Source organism: Vanacampus margaritifer, chromosome 19 (assembly GCF_051991255.1).
Source record: "Vanacampus margaritifer isolate UIUO_Vmar chromosome 19, RoL_Vmar_1.0, whole genome shotgun sequence".
In the NCBI taxonomy this organism is placed as follows: Eukaryota; Metazoa; Chordata; class Actinopteri; order Syngnathiformes; family Syngnathidae; genus Vanacampus; species Vanacampus margaritifer.
Window position 1 is genome coordinate 3,006,480 of NC_135450.1, and position 26,935 is coordinate 3,033,414.

A 26,935-nucleotide genomic window follows, 5' to 3' on the forward strand; every position below is an offset into this window, starting at 1 on the left:
TAAACATGAGATATAACATTACATTACTAGCTACACCGTTATTGTCCAATTAATTGACGTAGCTAATCTTTCGTTAACAGGACACTCCGTGATCGTCACTGTATCCAAAAACTTGCGAGTGAATATAGCCAGTTCAAACAGTGCTGGAACCTCAAATTCACAAGGTTGGGACACCAGAAATCATCAGAAATTTCCTTGAGGTTTGTTTTTTAATGTCACAGTGGAACATAAAGAAAGTCAGCACGCTACCAAGACGTACTACCCCACACAGTCCATTGCTCAACGCTGACAATGTGTTGTGATTTTTGATATACCGGTAGCTCCATCCATCCATCCATTTTCCAAACTACACTCTTCCCATATAAGTAGCGCATATAGAAATACTCAATTTCAAGCTTAAACCATCATAAACCTTTATATTTTGAGGCAAATTATAAAGTAACCTTTTCTCTTAAGGGTCATCTAGTGTAAAAATGACATGTTAAAACACACGCTCATGCGCACGCACACACACACATTTCTTAGTGATGCTGGCATTTAAATGTTCCATTATCTTTTTCCCTCCAAACCTGCACACCGGCAAATAATTTGTGATGTACTGAATTACCTACCCTACAGAAGGCTTGAGAAAATAAAGGGACAATTATTGGACCATAAAAAAAACTGTATGTTGCAAGAAAGTTGAGACGAAATCAACAACCAAACAAAAATTCTGCAAAATAAAAGGTATTGATGAAAATCAAATTGGAACAACAATAAATGTCTACCACGGGCAAACATACAGCTGACAGATAAACAACACTTTGGACGCTACCTGTCTCCTGGGAGTTCAGCACCTCCAGGGCATGCATCATGGCACTGGCAAAAACGTTGGCATCCTCCTTGCTGCCGAAATTCAGGCCGTAGACCTGACGAGCATCTCGCCACTGGTGGAACGTCTGTGTGGCCTGGTTGTATTTCAGACCCTTGGGAATGGCACAGTTTATCACCACCTGGAGATGGAAGGGGAGAACAGATAAAGGTTCTTTAGACCCGACTTGTTGGGCAAGTCAAATACATGTTGGCGTGGTAAATGGAGAAGAGTGACCAAAATAATTGTGTGATTTGTGTTGCTAATACAGAAGGTTAAGGGTAAGGTGACAGCAAAGACTAAAGATGTGATGATGAAGTTATTGTGAGATGGGAAGGTGGTGCGTACTGTATGGCTCGTTTCTGGCTACTCAATACAATACGACTAGTCGAGAATAATTATAAAAGAAGAAAATGTACACTGAAAAATCTGCTGCATTTCATCTTAAATGAGGAGATAGCAGTTTAAAAAAATAATACTTAATAATACAAAATAATAATAATACAAAACAGTACATTGTAAAACTGACTGCCGGTAACTGGCTATGATATGTAAACGGTACTGCCAGGAACCACAACCTTGCGCTGGCTGATCTGCTTAACTTCTGGACTCTTGTTGAGACTCTGTTGGAATACTCACCTCTAAGAAATAAAACATAAAAGCTCCTTTTGTTAAAAGGAGACAAAAGGATGACAAAAAGAAGCAGAACAAGGGACATGAGGCTGCTGAGGTTTCAGAACCAATGCAGAATTAGACAAATTTCTGCTCAACTAGTACAAAGTAAATTTGTCAACTCTTTAAATATACAATATGAACTCTCTATTATGAATAAGTCACGCTACCATCATAGCAGCTAGCTACGTTGGCTTGTTTACAGCGCTAATGCAATCTTAGTAAAGATATCTTAGATATGCTAGCGCTGCTAGTCTCCTTCAGTGCTTCGTCACTGAATCCAAGTTATATTATTAATTGTTTTCACATTAATATTAACAGAAAATAAGTTCTTTTTACTTGTATGACAGCTAAAAATGTTACGTTAAACATTCTCTGTGCTAATTCAATTTTTATCATTTTGAAAGGTAACATTGCAGAGCAGATTATGTTCAAATTTGGAGGTTCCATTGATTGTACTATGCAATATGATCTGGTTCAGGTATGGGTCTGAATACCTTTGTTAAAATGACTAAAGGAGTATTGGTTTACGGTATCGATGTAACTGATATCTGTTGGAGCGTGCCGTAGTTATTGCAAGGCAAACGTACCGTAACTCAGAAGTTAAATTAGAATTATTATCAATTTTAGCAAACTAAGGACCCTCTGCATTCAGGTATAGGTTTGATAATGTATATTTGACAGCATATTTGTTGGGTGGAAAAGCATCACCAAATGACAATCACAGGCAAGCTGTCTAAGTGTCAATTCAAACACAGAAAACCAATACCTGCCAACCAAATAAATGTAACCTATACTTCTGTAGCACATTTCAATAGTTACACAAACCAATGAGTGTGTTCATAGTCCATGAAATGCCATCATTATGTTTTTCAAAGTCTTGGGCCCCCCACAGCCATGAAGGAATGCTTTAAGCTACTCCTGTGAGTTTTCCACTTTCCATATGCCCACAGTAGAGAATTGTCTTGACTGAAATTTTTATAACTGTATTAGTTTGGCAGCATCAAATGTGGGGATGATGTACACACACAAATGATTTTGTCTCTTTTGAGCTCATAATGCATTAATACCCAGAAAAGATGTGTAGTGCAGTAAAATCCTTTAATCTCTGTGTCATCTTGTGTTCAGACTAATGAGTGAGGGAATTCAAAACATTCCCTAACAGTGGTAAAGATAACTTAACAGGGCCCCAAGGTTGGTCGAGATTATAGAAAACTAATGAAAAAAAGCACAGCACCAACAAAGGGTTTGGCCAGAAAAATATCTGAATCCTTAGATTAAACTAAATCCTGCCTGCTCGTACTTATCTATGTGCATGAAATTTGACAATTTGTAATGATTGTATTAATTTTAACAGTCCATGGAATTTGCTAATTTTCTTAATGTTACACATTGTGTAATTAATGGAACAGCTATTTTAAACTTTGCGTCAAGTTAATTATTAGTCCCACATAATCAGAACCAGAATCTATCAACAATGAGCCAAACCAGTTGTGCCAGCCCTATATTTCAGTGAAAGTAATGATTTAACTTTTTAAATAAAGTTTTTTTTTTTTTCAAAATTTCTGAAGTATTAAAATTTTACTTATCTTAGTTTTAATTTCGTGCAGAGAGTTTCCCAAGGTCGGAAGCATCTTTGAAAATGTAAATAATTAGTTCCCTGATTTCTTCTCTCTCCCTGAACTCTTTTTTAAATAGATCTATTATCGGCCGGATGATTCTTCAAAATGGTCAATGCCGATATTTGTGTATCGGCGCCGAATATTGGCTAATTTTAACCATTTATATGCTAGTTTTGTTTGCACTACTTGGCTACAGATTTCTGACTCGTGGTATATACTATAATTGAGCCTTTTCATGTATATTGTAATAATAGGCTACAGCGCCTCTTGTAGTCCTTGTGAAGACAAGCGGTTAAGAAGATGGATGGATGTATATTGTAATATTTTATATGGGGATATATTATATGGGTCATAGCATAGGCCTGCCGTACAATTTTTATGGCGTTACTCAAAATATCAATATCGTGTTAGAACATTGTCGTGATATTAACGGTCTATTTCGTGATAGAAGGTTAGGTTGTTTTTTTCCCGTATAGCCAGCACTATTCAGGATTATACTTTCCATCACGATGTCCGCCATGTCTTTTCACACATCATCCATTTTACAGAGATGCATGCAGATAAATCAATGTGTGTGCATACTGCGTGTGTTTAGCGAGCTAATGTGCCCCAAAAATCTAAGCTTGAAAGCACTGAGAAGCGCTCAAATCTCCTCCTTACAAGAGTAAAAAAATGCTTAAGACTGGAGAGAAAGGTTTAGTTCAGAGACCGATTGCATGCCTATGTGTTTTTTCAAGATGCATTTTGAAGAATTTGGTGGATAAACTAAACTCAAACACTTTTTTTTATGCCAGCAGAGGAAATAGCATTTGAGTACTTTTACGAGCAGATGGAAACCCAATACTTTAAATGTTCCCGAAAGACATTATTAATTAGAAAAATATACAATGCAACTCTTTTTGGGAAAAACGGCAAAAAAAAACATGTGGTGTTGCCCAAGCTTGTGCTCACCACAGAATTCCCAAGCTGTGTTGTCATACAGCATCATATCGGATACACCATATTTGGTAAGCTGATGTTGTTTTTTATGAACTCAAAGCTTTAACTGGAGAGCTGGTCAATCAAAACATACGCACTGACCTGATGATCTTGGATCTTGCGCCCCACCACACGGAAGGCATTGTTTCCTGTGTGGTGGTAGATATGGACCCTGCTGAAGCCAGTCGAGCCGCCCGCTGGAACCCACTTTTTATTGGCATCGTCGTACACCATAACAGCAGCTCGTGCCTGGCAGATACTCTGTTCACTAAATGAAAACACAGGAGACACAAAAACAGAAGACGTCCGTTCAACACTCAAGCAATTTAGATTTTTACAGACAAGCAATTATTGCAAATTTCAACTTTCAGATTAATGCCAACTGCCCAACGGCAGGATATTTTTCTGTTCTGTTTCTGTTCAAATCACTCAAACAATTGTCATGGTTGAACCTGGACACATTTCCCCCCAAAATGGTTGTTGACAATTTCAGGGACAAACTCTCCACTGTAAATTTAACTAAATGGAGAAGCAGTCAACCTTTAACTCCTTCAAACCCCAAAAGGTATAAATCAATTTTTAAACACTTTTTCCTGCACTCCCCACAACTTATTTATACAGGGGGGGTTAAATATTTTTTTTTATGCTAGTGCATTCAGAAAGCTTTGATGCAGAGCTTTACTTTACAGAGAGGCACAAGACAGGGATGCCCACTATCCCCTTTATTATTTGCAATATTTATTGAGCCACTTGCATTAGCCATACGCCAGGAAAGAAGGATTCAAGGAATTCACTCTGGGGTAACAGAACATAAAATTTAACTATATGCCGATGACATCTTACTTTATTTAGAAAAGCCGGCTACTTCGCTAGGGGAAGTATTTAACTTAATAACTAAATTCTCACAGTTATCAGATTATTCTATTAACTGGACAAAATCAACACTTCTACCTATTACAGAAAATTCATGGAACCCTGCAAGCCAGGACCCACACTACTCATTTCCTATAGGTAATTTAAAATACTTAGGCATAAAAATCTCACCTAAATTAACTGATTTAATTCATTTAAACTTTTCTCCACTTCTGGATAACATTTATAGTGACTTGGAGCGCTGGAATAATCTTCCTATTTCTCTAATAGGACAAATAGCCACCATTAAAATGAAAGTTTTACCCAAAATAAACTATTTTTTCTCAATGATTCCATTTAAACCTACGGCTAAATGGTTCCAGTTGTTGGACTCAGCCGTTACAAAATTTTACTGGAATAAAAAAAAAGCAAAGATTAGTCTATCTACTCTTCAGAAAAGTAAATCCAAAGGTGGTCTAGAGGCACCAAATTTTATGTACTACTATATAGCTAACCAGCTACAATATATCGTTCTATGGGCACAACCCAACAGAGACACTAACTGTTGGCTGGAACTAGAACAGAAGGATTGTAATAACCTCAGACTTTGAGATTTACTCTTTATTACAACATCGATTAAGCGACATAATTGTTTTAAAAACCCAATGATTTCCGCCACCGTGACTGCCTGGTGGAAGGCACTAGAATTGACAAAAGCCCAAGTGGAGCCCTGTGGGCTCTCTCCCCTATGGCATAACCCCGACTTTCAACTTAACAACCAACCGTTTTATTTAGGTGTATTGGAGCAGAAAGGAATTACGCATCTCCACCATCTCTTCTCAGATAATATGTTTATATCATATACATCCTTGCTCCAAAAATACAATATAAAAAACTGAAATTTTTTACATTATCTACAAGTTAAAAATATGATAAAGAAAAAAATTCCAACACTTCGGGGTACGCTCCAACCGCCTGTTTTAGCTAAAGATATTAACAAGCTTTCTCCGACAACAACAAAAAAACTTTCAAAAATATATAAGTTACTTTCATATACTGATAAAATGTTTTTACCCATCTCGAAATGGGAGACAGACTTGTCTATAGCACCGGAATCTGACTTTTGGATTCAAGTTTGTGAAAACGCATTTAAAATGACAAAACACACAAATTTACAACTTATCCAATATAAAATTATTCACAGAACATACATTACTCAATATATGATGAAGAAAATGGGACTCTCAGACTCCGACATTTGTCTCCAATGTTTACAAAACACTACAGACACTTATGTTCATGCTTTATGGTTATGTACTCCGGTTATGTATTTCTGGACTAAAGTCTTAGAAAAACTTTCCGCTATTTTGTACTGTAGGATACCTTTATCTCCAAACTTGTGTTTGCTAGGTGACCTAACAACAACTGACTTACCACATAAACAATTTCAATCTACACTTGTAGCCCTTACTATCGCTAAAAAAACAATTCTTGTCACTACATCGTGATAACTTACATTGATGTTTCTGCATTTGGCAATTTATTATTATATTATATTATTAGTATGGGATTTTTTTTAATGGGCTTTGGGTGAACTGATGAATACACACACGCACGCACGCACACGCACATGCACATGCTCACCCACATACAAAAAAAAAAAGTCTATATATATATATATATATATATATGTGTGTATATGTATATATATTTAAAAAAAAAAAAAGAGAGAGAAAGAAAAAAAAGAAAAAAATACTTTTTTTTTTTTAATTTATTATTATTTATTTTTTTTAAAGGAGAGCAATGATGATGTCAAATTGAATGAACAATACTGAGCTCTCCTGGAAAAAAAAAAAAAAAAGAAAGCTTTGATGCAGCTTCTGACCTGAATAGATCGCTTAAAGCAATGGTAGTTATTACAAAAAAACGGGTGGCAACAGAGTATAAGAGATCAGCCAGGGCCATGTTGCAACAAGCAATTTTTGCAAAAGTTTGTGAATAATGATGAATTTAGCTATGTTCGAATGCTAATTGCTGTAAAACTGAAACAGATACAAATAGACTTTCTTTTCCTGATGAAAGAAGAGACTCGAATCTTTCTTTTGGTAGGTTCCATGTTTTGATAGCAATAGAACACAATATTCTGTGGCCCTTGCAAAATCAGTCAAAATCCAGTAAAACAGCCGGGAGCGAAGGGGATTGCTTCAGTCAAAATGGTTGGGAGTGAATGAGTTAATACCAGCAATGCAAGAGCACAAAAAAAATGCACTTACTACAGGTACTATATACCGTCTTTACAATTTTCAAGAGTTTCTACAATTTCTGTGGATTGTACACCCACTTAAATTTGATTACAGAATAGGCCTCCACTGCAGTTAGGTTGTTATTACACCGCAATCAAAAGGGCACTTCAGACAATTATATCTGAGTGGGAATAAATTATGTCAAATTTGCTGATCTAGATATGCGGGGATGAAATTGGAGATGAAGAGACCGGAGCTGATTTGCATCTCATTTACTAAACCCCAACACAGCCGCAAAGCGTTATGTGCCTCACTTTACAGTTTTCACATTTTGTAGAGGATTTATAAGAGTTTGGAGTTGTGTGCAAGTACTGTGAGAGAGACGACGATGTGTTTCGACTCACGACACCCGCCTGCAATCCATTATTATAGCCATCTTTCGACCAGACGTGTGTGGAACCTTTATATTTTAGGTCATTATGTCACAGATGGATTATAGTTATTCTCTTTGTTAAGTAGCTGTTAAACTTGACTGTTGGGATCAATCCAGATGACCCTCACCATCTTCTTTTACAGAAATCGTCTTTACTTAATTGCATTGCCCTATGGGCCCGCCATCGGTAAATTAGAACGAGATACCACTAAATCCCATACACCAATGTGTAGTCACGCCTTTCACATTATAATTAATCAACTTCCTCTAATTTGTGATAACAGAATATAATTTTCACTTGTTGACAACAGAAATTTTGATTGTAAAAATTGGATGTACAGTATCATAACAACCCTGCTGCTGTTTTCTTTTTATAGTACACATGCAAAGTGCTTACCGTTATGTTCCTCTTAACTCATTTGCTCCCAAAAACGTATAAATACGTTCTATTTGAAATGTTTAAAGCTACTGAACGTAGAATATTCCATTTAGAATCGCTACTGCCACCTGCTGACAACAAATGAAAATGCATATACCGTTCTTCACATACGCACATTACGCAGACAGGGTGTGGGAAATTCTAACCCAATTCCAGTTTGAAAACTATTGGCCAGAGGCTTAAAGAAGTACTCATTGTGAACAGCTAAGGTGGTAATCTACTAATTAGAAGGCATTTCATATATCATAAATGGTCAAATAAAAAGCTTACTGTAAAGTTATTTTGGGGGAAAAAGTTCCAGTTGCCACTTTAAGTGTCTGAAAGACGTATTTAAAGTTTTTTTTATTTATTTTTTTATGTTTTACGCTAGCGCATACAGGAGGCTTTGATGCAGTCAAACTCTCAACTGCAAAGAATGGTTGAAGATATGGCAGTTATTACACAAACGGCCAGCAGGTGGTAGCAGAGCATAGGAAATTAAACAAGACCATGTTGAAAACCCCCGCAATTACTCAGAATTCTAAATAGATAATGATGAAACTTAACTATATTCTAATGTTGATTGCTCCAAAACGGAAACAGTAAGAAATATATTTTTTTTCCTAATGAAAGAAGAGACTTTATTCTTTCTTTTGGTACGTTCCATGTTTTTATAGCAATATAACACAATATTCTGTGGGCCTTGCAAAATCAGTCAAAATCCAGCAAAACAGCTGGGAGTTAAGGGGGTTGCTTCAGTGAAAATGGATAGGAGTGAATGAGTTAAAAGATCAGTAATGGGACAGAGGAGCACACACAGACACACACTATGTATAAATCAGACCAGAATAGTATGTGCAAATGGTAATAGAAGATGAGAATAAGTTCCTCTTATTCATTAAAGTTAATGAGGTTCTGAGAATGGTTTCTGACTTCAAAGAGGAACAGAGCCACTGCAGGTAATTTGCTGTCATGATGTCATATGCCAGGATTAGTCAAAGCGGTACCTATTATGTGAGCAAGTTAGTGTTGTATTGAGCCTGGGCAATTATGGAAAAAAATAGTAATCACAATTTTGGTGGATATTAAAATCCCGATTATTTATTTATTTGCATTTATTCACAAATCCTAAAAATAACTTTAAAGAACCAAAAATTAAATTAGTAACAAGTGAAATAATATGTTACAATAACAATGTATAAAAATAAATAACTGCTGTGCGTGATTTGGCCTCTTAGGGGCAGTGTGGTGCACACATGGAGATACAAAAAGTGTAGAAGAAAAATGGGGGGGGATTGGTTGTTTTGTGTGTTATTCATTTGATCCAATTTTGCGGGTTATTTATTCAACCCACAAAATTGGGTCAGTCCCTTTTGCCCCAATTTGGGTTATTTTTTACCTTGGTATTTTTTTCAGTGTGGTGAGTCTTTTTCTATACACTGACTCTTGACTTGTTTCGGTTTATATCTGCATTGCAGATGACGAACAGGAACTACTAGGAAAGACTATGGTTAAACATTTTTGCTGCTTAGGCTGAAAATCTGTGGAGAGTCTCTGAAAGTTGATGATCTCAAGGAATGGAAAATGAAAGGAGTAAATTGAGGGTCAAGAAGGAGCTCAAGGGTTATTGAAGCCGAAGTGCAGTTGGGTTTGGCTAAGAGGAAGGAGTGTAAGAACAGAGGAGCTCTAGGGAGGGTCCTGGATACATCTGCATCCTTCCTCTTTTGTGGCTTACTCTTTTCTGGTTAACTCCCTGGGGCTCTTGGCGTTCTGACGTTCATTGCCCATATCCAAACCCAGCTGCACATCTTCCGAACGAGCCCTGAGCTCCTTTATCCTCAGTATACCATTTCAGTGTTAAAGGAAAAGCATTCTAATTATACATCCAATTTTTTTAAAGCTCCAAACGATTAGGTGTGGGAAAAAAAGAAACATGATTTGGTATGCTGTCCCTCAAGAATAATTTCAATCATTATGAGAAGAACATTTGGCTAAAATTACAACTGTTATATAAATACTGTTCAAATGCCAGGTTGAGACTTGGAAGAATCAGATCAAGATAAATAATTTCAAAACTTTAACACCATTGTTATGACCTACAAAATAAATAAGGAGGGGGGAGGTTAAAATAAACTATGAAGCTATTTTGTTTGTGTGTACAAGTATAAACGTTTTGAAATGTCTTATCTTGGTCACTTTTTATATGACAAAGCCCAGGCATTCGATCAGGGGTGCTTAGACTTTTAATATCTGCTGTATATTGATTTTCTCACAAAGAACACCAATGTTACTACTTTTTTAATCCATTGAAACATTTGCTGACATATGAGAAAATACCCTCTAACTATAAGTATAAGTATGAGTCATCTCAAACAGATGGTAGGAGAAAAAAAAGACAGGGCATGAGAGAAATGACACGCGGCGTGATAATGGGAAAAACACCTCAGGTGTGACAAAGCAGCCATCATCACAAGTGACTAAATATAGTAGCTAAGATTATCCGTGCAAAATGCACAGTGATGGTGTGGGAATGAGTAACTGTGACAGGACAATGTGCAGGCCTTCAATTAAGATGAACAGACATTGTGATTTGTTTTGAGCAAAACTTACTCCCAGTGCTAGCAACCTAAAAGTTTTATTTTGTAACTGGGTCCATTAAGGATGTTACCAATATAACAATCATTCTAATTTAGTTAGTTAGACATGAATGCTTCCTTGTTAATTAATCATCTAATTTAAGTCATTATGGCAGAAATCATCATAGACTGGTAATTACCTGGACCATCAACTGATCTAGTTAAGTAGCAGGCTTGTTTAATGAGTAGAATACATGCAATCCTCCTGGATTTAATGAGTTGTAGCAAGTCACTTACAGAAACCATTAGCTCAATGAAGAGGTAGCTCCCTAGAGAAAGAACCCACATGTGGTTTTCTAGAATTTTACTGCATTGAATGACTGCCCTTTTCTATGTAATCGCCTCCCGTTGAGCAACACTTTGTCAAGCAATAAAAAGTATGGCTTATGACTTATTGGTGTGAGAGAATGTGTAGTTAATGTCAAGTGGCATAGTAAAAATGATAAAACAGTAGGACAAATGATTAGTTATTCAGTTACTGATACGACGAAGAGGAGTTGAAAAAAAGTTGGACCGACCAACATTTTTGGAGGAAATAGAAGCAACATACAGGCATGCTTTAGGCAACACGAATAAGATAAGGACTACTAGATAAGGCTCTTAATAATGTATGCTGTCATGAAAGCAATTGTCAGACTGCTTTTCATCTAGTGGTATGCAGGGAAACAACTATTAAACTAAAGTGAATGTTAATGAAAGTGCACGTCTCTTTCCAGGCTGCTCCATCCAAATTGGCTAATAATAATAAAATAACAATACAACTGAGCATAGCCAATTTGAGTTTTTGAATTGCAGGATCATTAGCACGAAATGCAGCTTGAAACCTTATTTCTATAATTATCAATCTAATTAGAACCCTCAACAGGATGAGTGATATAGACAATGGATGGACAGATGTGCATGTAGTATTTGAATTTGAAAAGCATTGTTTATTTTGACAAATATTTTTATTTTATATTACTGTATTAATTAAAGGGGGAGTGAACCGCAAAAAAGTTCTTGACAATAAAATGTAAAAAAAATAAATAAATAAATCATCTTGTCTTCTAATCTATACAGTCTTTGGTGTTAATTTTGTTCTTTTGAACCCTTTTTGTCTTTAAAAAGAAAAGCAAAGACAAATGTTCTATGCAGCCCCACAAGTTTAAATGCCATATTCTTGTTAATATTGCGTTAGTAGAATATGAGTTACGCAGCATTACCCAGCCATATCGGTAGGCGGCCATCTTGCCACTTGCTGTTGAGTGAAAATGAAATCACAGTTGCTCAGGTATCAGGTAACAACCAATCACAGATCAGCTTCAGAAAACAGGTGAGCTGAGATTGGTTGTTGCCTGAGCCCTGAGCAACTGTGATGTCATTTTCGGTCGACAGCAAGTGGCAAAATGGCCGCCCCCTGTGATGGATAAAACGGCTTGAATTTGCTGCATAACTCATATTCCACATATGTAATATTAATCAGAATGTCATGTTAACACTAGTGAGGTCACATGTAACATATTACAAATGATTAAGTAAATATTATTACAAATGATTAGGGTTGACTTCCGCTTTTAGATATAGCCAAACAAGGCAACCAAGAGCAAGGTATCAAACCAACACCTTAAAGCTACTTACGAAAAGGGCTTGTTTTTAATGCACATATTATGCAAGTCAATTGCCCCCTGAACAAAGTTAAGTAGCGAGCACGCAAATGTGTCAGGTCACACTTTATGATGCAATGGCTCCATGCACAGGCGTAGGTCTTTTTAGGGTGTTGCCGGGGTTCAGAGTGCCGACTGTGTTTTAAGTAGGAGACTGGCACATTTAACAAGATTCTTAATCACATTACTATTCACACAGAGACAGGGAGCACATTGACAAGAGAGCAGGTCTGGGCTGCATTTGACTGCACTCATGTATAACCTGCGGGAACCAACAATCAGTGCCTTCAAAATAAAATGAATAACTGCATAGCTGTATTGAAAAAGTTGAGTCCTTGAGTCCTTCAAGGTTCATTACTCGAGTGATCGATGGAATAATCAATAGGATAATGGATTCTAAAAAGAGTTGCATACATTCAAAGATAAAATTATTTTTCCTTCAGACCCATGTTGCTGCTTGGGAAGGTTGGCACAGTTGACCACGACCCACATTGTTTTTTTTGATTGGTTTGCTTTTTTATTGAGCAGATCAACATGAAGAAAACACAAAACACATTACAAGTATAAAATATAAGTTGAAGTAAAAAGAAAAACAAGAATAGGAAGAAAGAAGTGTTTATATGTTCAAAAGGGGTAGGAGGAAGTTAAAAACTGATTTGTTTTATGTTGATAAAATAATAAGGTTAATGTATTTCAACAAAAGAAAAATGTACAAACCTAGTCATATACATACATCAAATCCACCATCAAGTCAGCCTTCTATCACCTCAAAAGAATTTCCAAATTCCCCCATCACTAAGTGAGTATGTAGCAAAGACCCTCATCCATGTCCCAACAACTTCACAATTGAACTATTGCAACAGAGTCTTGGACAGACTTCAAGTCCAGAACACTGCTTCCCGAAGCTTCTCACCTGCACAAAAACCTGGGCTGCACCCCGCCCACACCGTAATTCAGATTCATTGGCTCCCAGTCAGGCTCTGCATAGTTTTCAAACTTGTCATAGTACTTAGAAATTCCTCCATGCCTTGGCCCCACCATACATCACTGACCTCCCCCACCCGAGAAACTAGCTACCTATCATACTGTACATACTGTGCATTCTCTTTCATTATTTCAAATCATTCATCCATGCATTGATCCATGTTCTATACCACACAACCTCATTAGGGTGATGTGAGTTGGAGCCAATCCCAGACGACTTTAGACAGGAGGCAGGGTATACATACCCTGGACAGGTTGCCAGTCAATCACAGGGTGTATGAACAACCATTTGTACCAATGGGAAATTCAGTCTTCAATTAACATAAAAACATTAATTATATTGTTTCTGGTATACATGAGGGAGCCAGAGTACCTGAAAAAAAAAAACATACAACATGCAAAGTCCACAAAAGAAGGCTTGATCTGAGATTCGAACCCAAAACCTCTAGATTGTAAGGCAGAAGTGCTAACCAAGACTACACTACGCTGTTTTTTTAAATCATTTCCACATTAAAATGAAAATTAAAAGTACAAAAACTTGTTCCCTTTTCTATTCTACTAGTTCTATGCCAAAACAGCCTGTTTCTGCCCAATGTGGTCGCTTTTACATTACACATTATTGAGGCAGAGAGATGACAATGGTAGCATTCCTCAGAACCAATTCCAACCTGGTTCTAGAAAGCAGGCCAAGGAGGGCCATGATGTCACTGTCATCTGACTGGCCGACAGATTTGGCATTTCTTTAAGCGATGTGGCAAGGAACTACACCGGACACACCTATTTACAGGTTGTAAACGAGCGAGACACAGCTTTCCGTATAAGTATATACAGTGCACCTATTTAACCCTATTTAGAATTTTATATGTACCTGTGGATGAAATACTGAAGCTTGAGATATACATTTTTGGGGTTTGAGTGAGTTAAAGACAAAAATGGGGATGTATTAAAAGACAGGACTTGCTCTCATTCACTTAAATAGACCTGGCTGTGTTTAAGTATTGTGGTAAAACACAATATATGTGTATTGTATATACTGTATTTTGATGTCTTGGCGGCAGGCGATGGACAGTTGTGTCTCACTCGGTTAAACATCCAAATCGATTTTTCATCTGCGTAAAAGATTCTGTTCAGTTCAGTTGATCCTGTTTCATTCTGGAACCTGTAATGGAAAACGCCTTATAAGTAAGACCTGGTACAGATAACTTGGTAATCTGGTGTTTACTTCAGTTGACGTGTAAACAGTGGCATTGGTGAGAACATTCTCTTATGCTAGGTGTTACATTTGTGGTGGCGTTTTCATGAATGTGCCTTAAAACTGTGTTGGTAAGTAAACCCTTCTCACTCTACAGCATTCTGGCAAACACGCAAGCAAACACACACACACACACACACACACACACACACACGCACACACACACACACACACACACACACACCTCATTTTCATAAACAAGGTCTCAGGACTGATAGCATCATTCATGGAAAAAAATAACTTAAGTACACTTTAACCAATTTGATTGCAACTGTAAATTCCCATTTTAGTTTTTGTTTTGCACTCAGTCTGAAATAATTTTAAGTAAAAAGGCTCTGATCTCAAACTTTTACTAGCCTACTGTTACAAAATGATTTTTCCGGTTTTCAGATGCATGGATAAGATGAAAACGTTTACAACAAACATCCACTTCCGCTGAAAAAGACTTTCTTCTCAGGGTTCTCAGGACTGATAGCATATCATTCATGGAAAAAAATAACTTAAGTACACTTTAACCAATTTGATTGCTACTGTAAATACCCATTTTAGTTTTCCCACTGATCATTACATACAGTATATATCAGCCAAACAAGATGGATTTGTTCCTGTCATGTTATGAAACTGTATCTTCTTAATAATTAACAAGTGCGGTCTTATGTTGCAGCAGCTAAATGTGGAAGTTGGCAATGTAGGTGAGCTGTATCTGAACCAAGCCTTCAGGGTACTGGCAGCACAACACAGAAGGGAAGGGAAATCCTTGGGAAGCTCTGAGAGGAGCAACCTCTGACAGTTCAGACACCAGGGAAAAAAGGATTCTCCACTGTTAACAGCCCAGATGCAAAGTAAAAAGAAAAGTGCAGCGCACAGTGCAGCATTTTTATCGTTGTGTATCATTAGAAGGCCAATGTGGTGATCAAATCTAGTATTAGCATTAGGGCTTGGCGATATAGGGTTATTGTAATCGAGATATGAACCTTCAAGACATTAACTCATTCACTCCCAGCCATTTTCACTGAAGCAACCCCCTTCGCTCCTGGCTATTCTACTGGATTTTGACTGACTTTGCAAGGTACACAGAATATTGTGTTCTATAACTATAAAGACATGGAAGCTACCAAATGAAAGGTTAGAGTCTCTTCTTTCATTTGTATATAAAAGTACATTTGTATACGTTTCCGTTCTGCAGCAATTAGTATTAGAATATAGCTAACTTTCATCATTATTCACAAACCTGTTGAAAGCACTATCAAAAAGAGCTTGTTGCAACATGGCCCTGGCTCATCTCTTATACTTTGCTGCCACCTGCTGGCCATTTTTTACCATTGCTTTAAGCAACCTCTTCATGTCAGAAGCTGTATTAAAGCCTTCTGTATGCTCCAACATAAAAAAGCAAAAAAAAGCAAAAAAAAAAGAAAACAGAAAACGTATAAATATGTTTTTGGGAGTGAAAGACAAAGTATTGAAAAATATATTCATACGTTTTTGGGAGTATAGGACAAACTATTTCAAAAACGTATTAATACGTTTTTGGGTATGAATGAGTTAATATCGAAATTAGGATGATATCAGTGAACTTGCGCCACTTTACAACAGTACTTAACTATATTTTAGTGCTTTCAAGTGATAATTTTTTTTTAGTTAATCACACAATTTTCCGTAATCAATTACGATTAATCACATTTTTCTACTTCTGCTTGAATGCAAAACTATGAAAAACAAAGTATATTTAGAATATATATAGAAGACTGTTTTAAAAGATTTATTTGGTCCTTGAATAGAATACAACTGTAAAACAAATCAATTAATCAAAATGGACTCAGCCATTTTTTTCTTGTAGACACAATTCTCAGAACTTCTCGCTTTCAGGTTTAGTTGTGCCCACCAACAGCACACTTTGTGTAGATGATAGGCCAAAGACGGACAACTGATATGCCGTTTGATTTTGGCTTTGTAAAGTGTGAAAATACTTGCGATTTCTCAAACAAGCATCAAGTAAAACTGAAAGTAAGACTACCTATAGTCCGTGTTTGCCCAGCTTTGCGCTAGTGGCTAAATTGGCTGTAGCCATAACAGGAAGTAATATTAGTTCACAATATTGGTGTAGCTCATACTACCAGAGGCAAATTCTGTGTTGTGTGTTTTTTTGTTTTGTTTTTACATACTTGGTCCCAAAAAAAAAAAGATTCTTATAGGACACTCTCTCAATCAGGCGTTGGATCAGGAAACTATGAATTATACTGATTCTAATATCAAATAGCAATTCAATGCTACAACAGTTTACCTGGCTAATCCAGTTATATGCTGAGCTTCAGCGATTTGAAATTGCTCGTCATGAAAGCCATTCCGGGCGGCACAGTGAATGGCTGGTTAGCATGTCCGCCTCCCAGTGCTGAGGGTGTAAGATCAAGTCCGGGCTTTGGCCTTCCTGGATGGAGTTTGTATGTTATCCCTATACCTGCGTGGTCTTCTCTGGGTACTTCGGTCTCGTCCCACATTCCAAAGAAATGAGGGTGTTCTGAATTGTCCCTAGGTGTGATTGTGAGTGTGGATGGTTTTTCGTCTCTGTGTGCCCTGCGATTGGCTGGCGATTGGTTGCCCAAAGCCAGCTGGCATAGGCTCCAGCACCCCTGCGACTCTTGCGAGTAATAAGCGGTCACGAAAATTGATGGATGGATGGATGGAAAGCCATTACTGATTCTTGTTTACAAATACACAGCAAGAAATCTGCTGAAACTGAAAACATATGTGTAACAAAAACTCATGGCTGTGAAGAGAGAGTTATATGTAAAACGTTTTATGAAATAAATTTTTTACATTTATCCTGTAAAACGTTACTTTTCATAGAATGATGCTGACCGTCTTGGCAGATTTTATATACATCACAAGTTTTAGGTATGAGTCTCAGACGTGCATTCACGAAAATACACCTTCCGTTTTTGCTGTCTAACCCAAGAGAGAGACACAATCAATCTAAGTACTTCAAATGCCACAGTAAAGGAAAGAGTGAATGGCAAAAAAAACCTCAGTGAAGCCAGACAGTTTGCAGTCAAATAGCATTTCGCATTGTGCAATCTTTAAGAAAGTCCCTCTCTCCAACTACACTGAGCAAGAGAATAGCAACATGAATGGATAGCAAACAAAACAACAATGAGTCATCTGAAAACCATCTTTGACAACAGCTACCTACCGATGAATTTCCATTTTGGATGGCAGCACACATCTTTCATTGAGGACGAAAATGGAGGATTTGCAATGTGGACCAGAAGAATGGACCTGCATGTCTCCACACACAGGTTCGTGGACTTCTTGTTTTCTAAAGCCCCACCAGTCACACTCCTCACTAGTCCTTACCAGCTTCTGTTTCTAATATGCTACAAACCTTTCCCAAGAGTTGTGTCCATTTATCAGGTAGACCTTCTCTTTCTTCATATATTTTTGGTTAGTATCCCAGGTAATCTAACAATTTCCTTCTCTTTACCGAACTGTTGTCCTCTTCACCATATCTTGGTTCCAGTCACCCCCTCCTACAGAATCTAGGAAAAGCCACAGTATCATGGGGATTCCTTACTTATTCATACGTGCCATGTCAGCAAGTCAGCCAGTAAGTGGAAGCGAGCGAGCCATCGAAAGAGTCGGCGGAGCTTTTCCCATGGCAGCAGCGCCCGCCAACAGACATACACAGTTCATTCAGTCCTGGCTTTCTCGCTGCAGCCGCAATAGCAGTCAGGTATCCAGGCAACAGGCTCTTGCGCTCTCGGGGCTCCGTGACAGAGGCTGTGGGAAAGCTGCTATTGGGGGAAACACCCCATAGTAGAACCATATAGCCCACTTAGGCTCAGCTCCGGAAGGTGGTGGGGAGTGTCTGTCTCTCTCTGCTGAAGCTAACTCACTGCTTGCATCCCACTTGATGTCACAGTCTTTCATGTGTTCATGGCTCGCTCCCTTCCTCCCTTTCCTATCTTCATTTGCAGCTAATCAGCATGACTCTCTGTATGCGCTATTTGTAGCCCGCCAAACGCCCACCTAACTCTGCTCCCTCTCTCTCTCTACCTCATAGAGAGATAAATATGTTAAGTAAGTTTGGAAGACTGAGACAGTCGTAATTAATAATCTTTGATGGCACTGGAACAAAGACCGTTCAAACACGATGTTAAACATGCACTGGTGACAAGAATTCTGAGCACTTTCAGTTCTGTAAGACACTATGTAAAGCCTTTGAACTTTAGATATTGTCAGCTTATTTCTGCCTGCAATGTAATTCTCTGCATTTGTTTCACAATTGAATGTGGCTGGCTACAATTATCATACCAGTTTACGATCAGTGTTACTGTGAAAATGACCCCACGAGAAGGAATTACACACTCGTCCAAACGTAACGATTTGATGGTTCTCGCTTGTCTAAATCTACAGGGTGTTCCAGCCAACCCAACCAAACGTTTATTGAAGATGCTGCAAATCTTACTGGCTTTTACTGGTTGCTATGCCGACACTTATGCTTGCTTGGGAATTTGCCCTACAGTGGAAGTAAAAAGAAACTGCTGGCGCCATCATATTTTAGCACAGAGCATCTGTGGGCTTTTCTAAACATTGCATTTGACAGATACAGAATCTTTGAATTAGAAAAATGGTATTTGGGAAAAACTGTTTAAATATTGTTCCTGATCTTCTGCTTGTATATTTAAAATACATATATATGTATAATCTAAAATTAAGTTATACTACATTTTGCACAAAAGACAATCAGGAACATTCAGATTGGAAATGGGCTATTTTGCTTTTTTACTGTGATGGCTTAGTCATTTTAAAACAATATTTGTAACTAGACAAAGAGCCATTTCTGCCGAAATTGCGTGGGGATGCTGAAAAGCTGAATGCTAAGATTTGAATGCATGTGCTTATGAAGTAAACTACAAGATAAATTATGTGAAAATTAACATTTTTAATTGTAGTTAAATGACAAGTGGATAAAAAAAAAATCTTGAACTGCAATCTGTGTAAGGTTGGGATTTAATCATTTCAGAGAAATTATAATCCATTTCCTGATATGATAATCAGTTGGTATCAAACTATCAAATGAACTAAAAAGTCGTCCAAGCGGGGTTTGACCCAGGTTCTCTGTGGTGGCAGGCAATTGCTCTAAGCACTGAGCTGACTTGACTTCTATCATACTGTACAATAAATTTCACCAAATTCGCTAGTCAGTCTTGGTCAACAGTAATGCTAAAATAATTTAATTCCCTTTGATTGGGTTTATCGTATGAATCGCTATGACAACTCTGTGATTGGCAGACACTTGGCAAAAAAACAGGACGCCGGGATGGGACTTTCATATTAGGACAAAACAGTAAGGTCGGCGAAATCCACCGAGACACTGGACCCAAGGCTCAGAAACGTGACTGTCCCGGACAAAACTGGACATCTGGTCACCCTAGGGTAGGGGTGCAGCAATTAACTGATTTTACGATTAACCGTGGTTTTTAAACGTCAGGATTAAATAACCGCAGCTGTTCAACAACACCGGTTATTTCCGCTCACGTACGGCGCAAAATGAGCCATGCAGCATAGTTCATAGCTCTTGTGTTTCCACACGGCCCATTTAGCGGGGGCACAACAACACAGAGATCATCTTTGAACGCCGCCTGGGGAGAGTAGCGTACTCGACGGCTGTGGGTAGGGTTCTGATCCCTGGACCAGGTTGAGTGGACATGGGGAAAGGGGAGGCCGAAACAAGGTAGCAGCGTCGAGTGAGGCAGGGTGGAGGCCCTGCACCCGCCGCCAGAAACCACCGGCACACCGCTACCCGCGCCACCGACCGACCTCCCCAGTGAGCTGATATTTGTTGAATTATGTTTTCCCTACAAATCTTAAGGAGTACCTCTCTTTAGAATTAACATGTTTCAAAAATTGTGTCATGTGCAAGACACTTTTTTTTTTTTTTTACGTGCTTCAGTTATTCAGGAGTGTATTCATGTGCTGGACTGTGTTGTGTTGTGTTCTCGGGGTAGGGCAGGGTAGGGTAAATCATGTAAACACCGGAGAGGGTAACATTCTGACATGTACACAGATTTACAATGACAGGACTGCAAGGGTACACTGTACCAAATAGTCAGGGGTCGGACAACAAAGCTTGAGGATAATCTTCTGCCCCTTTCTTAATGCTGTAGAATAAAATCTACTTTATTTCCTCTCATATGCTGTGTTTGCATTTGTTTTTTTACTTTTTTGACTGCTCCTACATTAGTGTATAATTGTGAATATAATGTTTTGGTTTAATTAGTTTATTATAAGTACCTGTAGAGTGCCTTGGCCAAAATGCGGTAGAAGGTCACTGTGAAATTCAAGTTGCAAAATAGCAAGAAGAATAAGAGAATTGCTTTTTTTTTCATGAATTGAAGTGTTTATATATATATATATTTGGGTACATAAAAAACACTTTTTTTTATTAAACACAATCAATTTAGTTTTTCAATCAAATACAGACTATTAGGTACATTAAGAAACGTGTACCATGTTAAGTTTAAAGGAATAAATGTAAACAGTCATCTTCTGTTTTTAATCTTACTAGTAAGTCACAGTGTCCCATCACGAGAGAGACATTTTTAGAAGAGGGCTACTCATGTGTAATTGGGGCTCACTAGTACCAGCTGGCATCCTTGTTTTCTTTTCTTTTCTTAGGGCAGTGCACATTAATCATCAGAGCAAAAAATCATCCATGTTTGCAATGTCTGTGTAGTCATGCTTTGTCAAAAAAAAAAGTGACTGGGCCCAATGATCTTTAAAGAAGTGGCTCGTTTACTCAACTCTGCAAGCAGCCAATCATATTGTGGCTTGCTTAAAAGTCCCCTAAAAAAAAAAGAAACAAAGAGTTCATTACTGGTGACGGGGACTATTAGTGGTTATTTAAGCCTTCACTTTTTAAAACCATGGTATACTGTCAAACAGTAATCAGCCCATGCCTTGTGCCTAGTAAAAAATGTACTGTAATGGCTACGCAATAACTGACGTGTTGCAAATCCAATAGAGAGTACCCTGAAATATAAATCCAGGAAGAGGTAGCCCGTGCCTTGGGAGACAACCAGTGGCAGAATGACAATGGAAGTTTGTCACGCTTCACAACACAGAGTGGAACTTTGCTTAACCACCGCACGCACGTCAAACGGCCTTATGGTCAAAGGACAACAATAAAGATGGACAAGATGAGAGAACACAAAGAGGCATCTTTAACCCAATAAAGCCGGGAGCGCATTACCGCGTTTCTACCATTAGAACGGGAGCACTCTTCTACCTTTGAAGCTGGGAGAGAGGATACATCATTTTGTTTTGTTTTGACGAATTCTCTGTCTCTTAGCCGATGAAATGCATCAGAATATACACAAGAGGCACGTCTTGGAATTTTATTCGATCATTAATGACAGACACAGTTTCACAGGAATTATTAAATAAATGACGTGATTAGGGATAGACCGCTAATCGGCCTGGCCGATTATTGGCACCGATATTGGGCGTTTTGACGAATATCGTTATCGGCCTTAAAAAAATCTGACAATAAAACGTCAATCTAAAACCTTTTTTTTCTCAGGGAACTATTTATTTATATTTTCAGCTAACTTTATAAGAGATGCTGCTGACCCAGGGAAATTTCTAGACAATGTGTTTTAATGTCGAACAAAAACAAAGAAATGTGAAAGTTTAAGATTTCAGGTATTTTAAAATTTGTGAGAAAAAATATTCACTGTAGAAAACTAGTCCTATGGTATTTACATGTATAAGTACCATTTAACTTTTTTTAGTACTAATAACCTTGGGATCTCCCTGAACATTTTGTTAAAAATTGAAAAGGATGTCTATTATCTAAGATAAAAAAAATAAATAAATAAAAAGTATACATTTTGATAAATATACAAATTGTTCTAAGTCAAGATTGACATTTGTATTTCAAAAAGAAAAAAAATTGACGCCAATATATTTTCCCCCTTTTTACTGAAAATAAATATCCGCTCCAAATATCGGTTATAGGCCTCCTTGTCTACTAATTATCGGTATTAGTATCAGCCCTGAAAAAAAAAAACATAGTCTATCTCTAGACACGATTGACTTTGGTGCGGGAGGACTTCGAATCAGTGCAACCAGTCGACAATTACATATTGTTAAGAATTATGTTTGTAGACGAGGATGTTGAAAATTTGTGTTGAAGGTAAATATACCCGCAGGTTTGCGACACATTTGTTTGTTGTTGTTTTTTGAAGCAAAATATTGAAAGTTTACAATTGTGTGAACGGCACCGGTGTAAGCTCTGAAATGGTTTTGAAATTATGTTTCTATCTGCTTCAGGAGCTGAGATATCAATTATTTGTAATTTCTAGGAAAACATCAGGTTTTCGGGGGTGACTCTAAAGTCACTCATAGGTTTTAGAGGTATGTTTTGCCAGGCGCTTTAGGCCTTAATGGGTTAATAGGCTACTGCCTTCAGCGGCACAGATGATGTGAGTAAATGATTGAGTTGAGGGGAGCAGGAACAAGTAATATAGACATTCTACTCTATGTGGAGGCAAGTAAGTGAGCAGTTGCTCATTTGCAGGAAACAGGACAGATCCCTTGCCCCAAAACAATCTGCTTCCACATGGCTGTTAAAAAAGGATAAGTGGACTAATACTTGGAGTAGTTTAACAAGAGCCTGTCGGAGACATTTTAGTAAGACACGAAGGGCCTGTTCTAATTTGTGGGAAAATTGATGGCTCTAATCAACAGCTGTCAACGCATCTTGAGGAGGACAGCAGGACATGGTTTGCCCAGCGGTAGCTTGGTATAAAATATCTGACCCCAGCGCAAACCCCGCAGTCAGACACTCTTGTGAACGTCTCAGGGGGAAAAGCACAATTAGGTTCTGTATCAAGTGGCAAACAGGTGCACCAAAACCATAAGGCAACAAAAACTGATCACAAATCTATTGTCCTTCCATAACAGGTGGTGCAAGAACTTTTGAATAGAGACGGCGCTTCTTTAATATTTATTTTACAAGAATATTTATCAGAATATAGAGGATAGAATCCCTCATTATACTTTCATCAATTTGTATTGAAACACATACAGATTAGCTTAAATGGCTGCTGCTGTAATAATACCTTTTTTCTTTTGGAGGCTAGTCAATTTATGTCATTTGTCAACCTAAGAGTTAGGCTAGCCTTGACTTTTTTGAATAATAGCCGACATACATAAAACTTTATGGTGGGTTTCTAACTAACCAACAAACAAATGAAAGCGTAAATGGTCTTCTCTGATTCAAAAGGAACCCTGACTGTAATGACAAGTTTGCTCTATATTGTTTATTTGGTTGTTACTAACATAACTATGAGATTCATTTTTCACAAACCATTTCCAGTACATTTAGTAGAAACTTTATTTGGACGTCGGCCGCCATTGTTATTTACGTGGCAACGCATTCAGTGAGTGCGTAGTGACGTCGAATAGCGGCTGGCTCTCTGCCGAGCAACGTGAAACGACTATCAAGAAAGCAAGGTAAGTCTCGTAGCGTTCCTAAAGAAAGAGCATGTGATCGGGAGAGTCACCCTCCCCCACGCCGTGCTCTCGTCATTTAAGACACACTGACACATTCAAGCGTTTTGATAGTCTCTTGAGGAACGTTACGGAGGCTTAACTTGCTTTCTTTATATTTGGCGTTTCACATTGCTTGGCAGAGAGCCTACCGCCATTCTACGTCACTACGCTCTATGCACTGAATGCGTTGCGATGTAAATAAAAATCCAAATAAAGTTTCTACAAAATGTATTAAACAGGAAATGATTTATGAAAAATTAATCTCATAGTTATGTTAGTAACAACCAAATAACTAATATAGAGCCAACTTGTCATTACAGTCGGGTTTGCTTTTAAAAAAGCATGAATGGCCAGATTGGCCACTAGGTTACCTTACCATGCAACAACCTAGTAATATAGCCACTATTTTTTAGTTAAATTTTTTTAAGTACAGATGACCAAAAAAAAAAACTTTTACAAAATTAAGAAAGTACAAGATAATAGAGGTGACACCTAGTTCTCCTCCGAAACTATCTTTGAAATACCCTACGATGAAGAATATATCGGTTTAGACTTAACCGTTGCGGGCTTCTTTACAATACACGTATCAATACGGAGGTGTCAGAATCAATATTCATTCATAAAGTTTCCTGGCCCATCTCTGAAAGCTGCTCCTTGCTGTGCAATGCGCACACATGTCGACCAGGCATGGTGCTGGCGTAAACCGGTTAACATTTAAAGAACAAAACATTGTTTCCCACCCTGTATAATAAAAATTTAATTTGGGTATGCACATGACTGTTTTCATATTAAAAAAAAATCTATGTAATGTAAAATATTGGGATACGTATTGCCTTGAAGGCCATGTATCGGGATACACATGTATCCTGATACGTATTGTATCGTGACCCCTGTATCGTGATACACATTGTATTGTGATGTTGTTGACAATGCACAGCACTATGATCAACTAGAGCTGTCAACATTAAACAATTAATCGACAAGTAATCCATTATCAAATTACTTGACAACTATTTTTATAATCGAGTTATCGTTTGGAGCAATTTTTTATTTTAAAATTGTCCAAATCCTCTGATTTCAGCATATCAACAGTAATTGTTCACTGATTTCTGTAGTCCTTCATGAAAGAAGACTGATTATATTCTTTGTTTAATCAAAATAAGATATTTGCAAACGTCTGTTTTTACTTTGGAAAACATTGACCGAACCAGTAACATAGTACAACATTAACCCCCCCTCCCTTTTTTTAATTACTATACAAATACAACGTAGGGGGGGGGTTATTACATTTTAATCCAATTAACTGATTGAATAATCGATAGATTAATCATTCCTAAAAATATTCGATACTAGTCTCAACCATGGAATTTTTACAAAAGTTGCCTATATGTGGCAACATGTTGAATATCTCGATTGGACACATAATTTTTTTTTAATGTTTCTTCTACTTAGAGACACATTTAAAATATTGCATTGTATGACACCATTGTCATTTAAATGTATTGCCAAAATTACACCGTTGTCATTCAGGTTGCGTCAGTACCCATTCACACACAGCTGTGGCTTCTTTTTCCATAATGCATTCAAGTGGATTTATGGGTCTCAGATAGCCCCACTTTTGGATTTCCTATTATTACATTATGATCAGTCAATATCAAATTAGCTCTGAGCAACCCAGAAAGACGCCAGAAAGACAAAGATTAAAAATAATCCTGAACATTTAACATACAAGGCCACAGAGCATGCAAGCAGCAGTACACTTCAATTCTCTACGCATGGTCAGCAGCATAGTGCTGTGTTGTTGTCATATGACCTGCACTGATTCTGCTGCCCCGCCTGGACAATTATGTCATTGTTGCCGGGTAAATTTGCCACATAAAGCAAGTCTGACACCATGCTGGCAGTTGCGCAGTACAGTACTTTTTTAAACAAGGAATCACTCAGTAAAGACTGTCAGTAATGTTTACAAGCTTGGCCTTTGAAAACCTGGTACGTCCAGTTAATTTTATTTCAGGAGTGAGGAAATTGAGTCACAATTCTCCTGTTCCTGTCCCTTTCAGCTTGTGACCAGAAGGTAAAACAAAATGGTCAAACCAAGTTAATGTTATGCAAATACTGTATTGATCTTTTCCACCAAAATGAATTATAACAATTAACCACTACTTGGTTTATTAAAACAACATATCAATGATTTATAAGTAGGAATGTCAACATTAGTGCGTTAATTTCAAGTTAATTTAAAGTTCCTTTAACGCCACTCATTTTTTTAACACGCGATTAATGACCGCCCCTTACTTGGAAAGCCTGTAGTGGGGAATATCAGTCTCAACGCAGCAGACATGTCCACATCAAACTTAAGCAGTCATAAATGCAATAATTATAAGATAATGGATGGATGGAAATTTAATAATAATGCATACATTTGTGGAAACTGAATTTTTTTTTTAAAAAATGCGCACAATTTCACAAGTTACTTCATGTTAAAGATAAGATAGTTCTTAATATGAAAAGAAAAATGCACTGAGCTGTCGCCAACGTCTTACAAATTCGATTAAACCATCTAGTGGCAGAAAAAAAGACCTCAACACAAATCAATATTACACTCAGTACAGTACAGTACATCTTTTTCATTTTAATTCAATTTTATGAATTATGAAATTACTGTATCAAGGACTAAAAAATGCTGCCATATTTCTATTAGTTTAACATTTTTTTGAACTTTTATGTTAACAAAAGTATGAAAAATATTTTATTGTACATTTATAACAGATCTAAAATTTCTGATGAATCATGAGTT

General features: G+C 37.5%; 1 protein-coding gene across 8 annotated transcripts in view; it reads right to left on the reverse strand.

Annotated features, from left to right (window-relative positions):
- The window catches only part of enah (ENAH actin regulator), a 111,395-nt gene that overhangs the window by 55,768 nt on the left and 28,692 nt on the right, over positions 1 to 26,935 (reverse strand). For 3 of the 8 annotated variants that reach the window (XM_077552764.1, XM_077552763.1, XM_077552759.1), the window contains exons 1-3: positions 17,771 to 18,519; positions 4,225 to 4,390; positions 815 to 992 (exon numbers count right to left, since the gene is read on the reverse strand). In XM_077552764.1, coding sequence (XP_077408890.1) covers positions 815 to 992; positions 4,225 to 4,390; positions 17,771 to 17,862 — 436 coding nt within the window. In that variant the 5' untranslated portion in view covers positions 17,863 to 18,519. Of the gene's footprint in view, positions 1 to 814; positions 993 to 4,224; positions 4,391 to 17,770; positions 18,525 to 26,935 lie in introns of those variants that run through there. The other 5 variants (XM_077552762.1, XM_077552761.1, XM_077552757.1 and 2 more) reach the window with 4 other exon arrangements.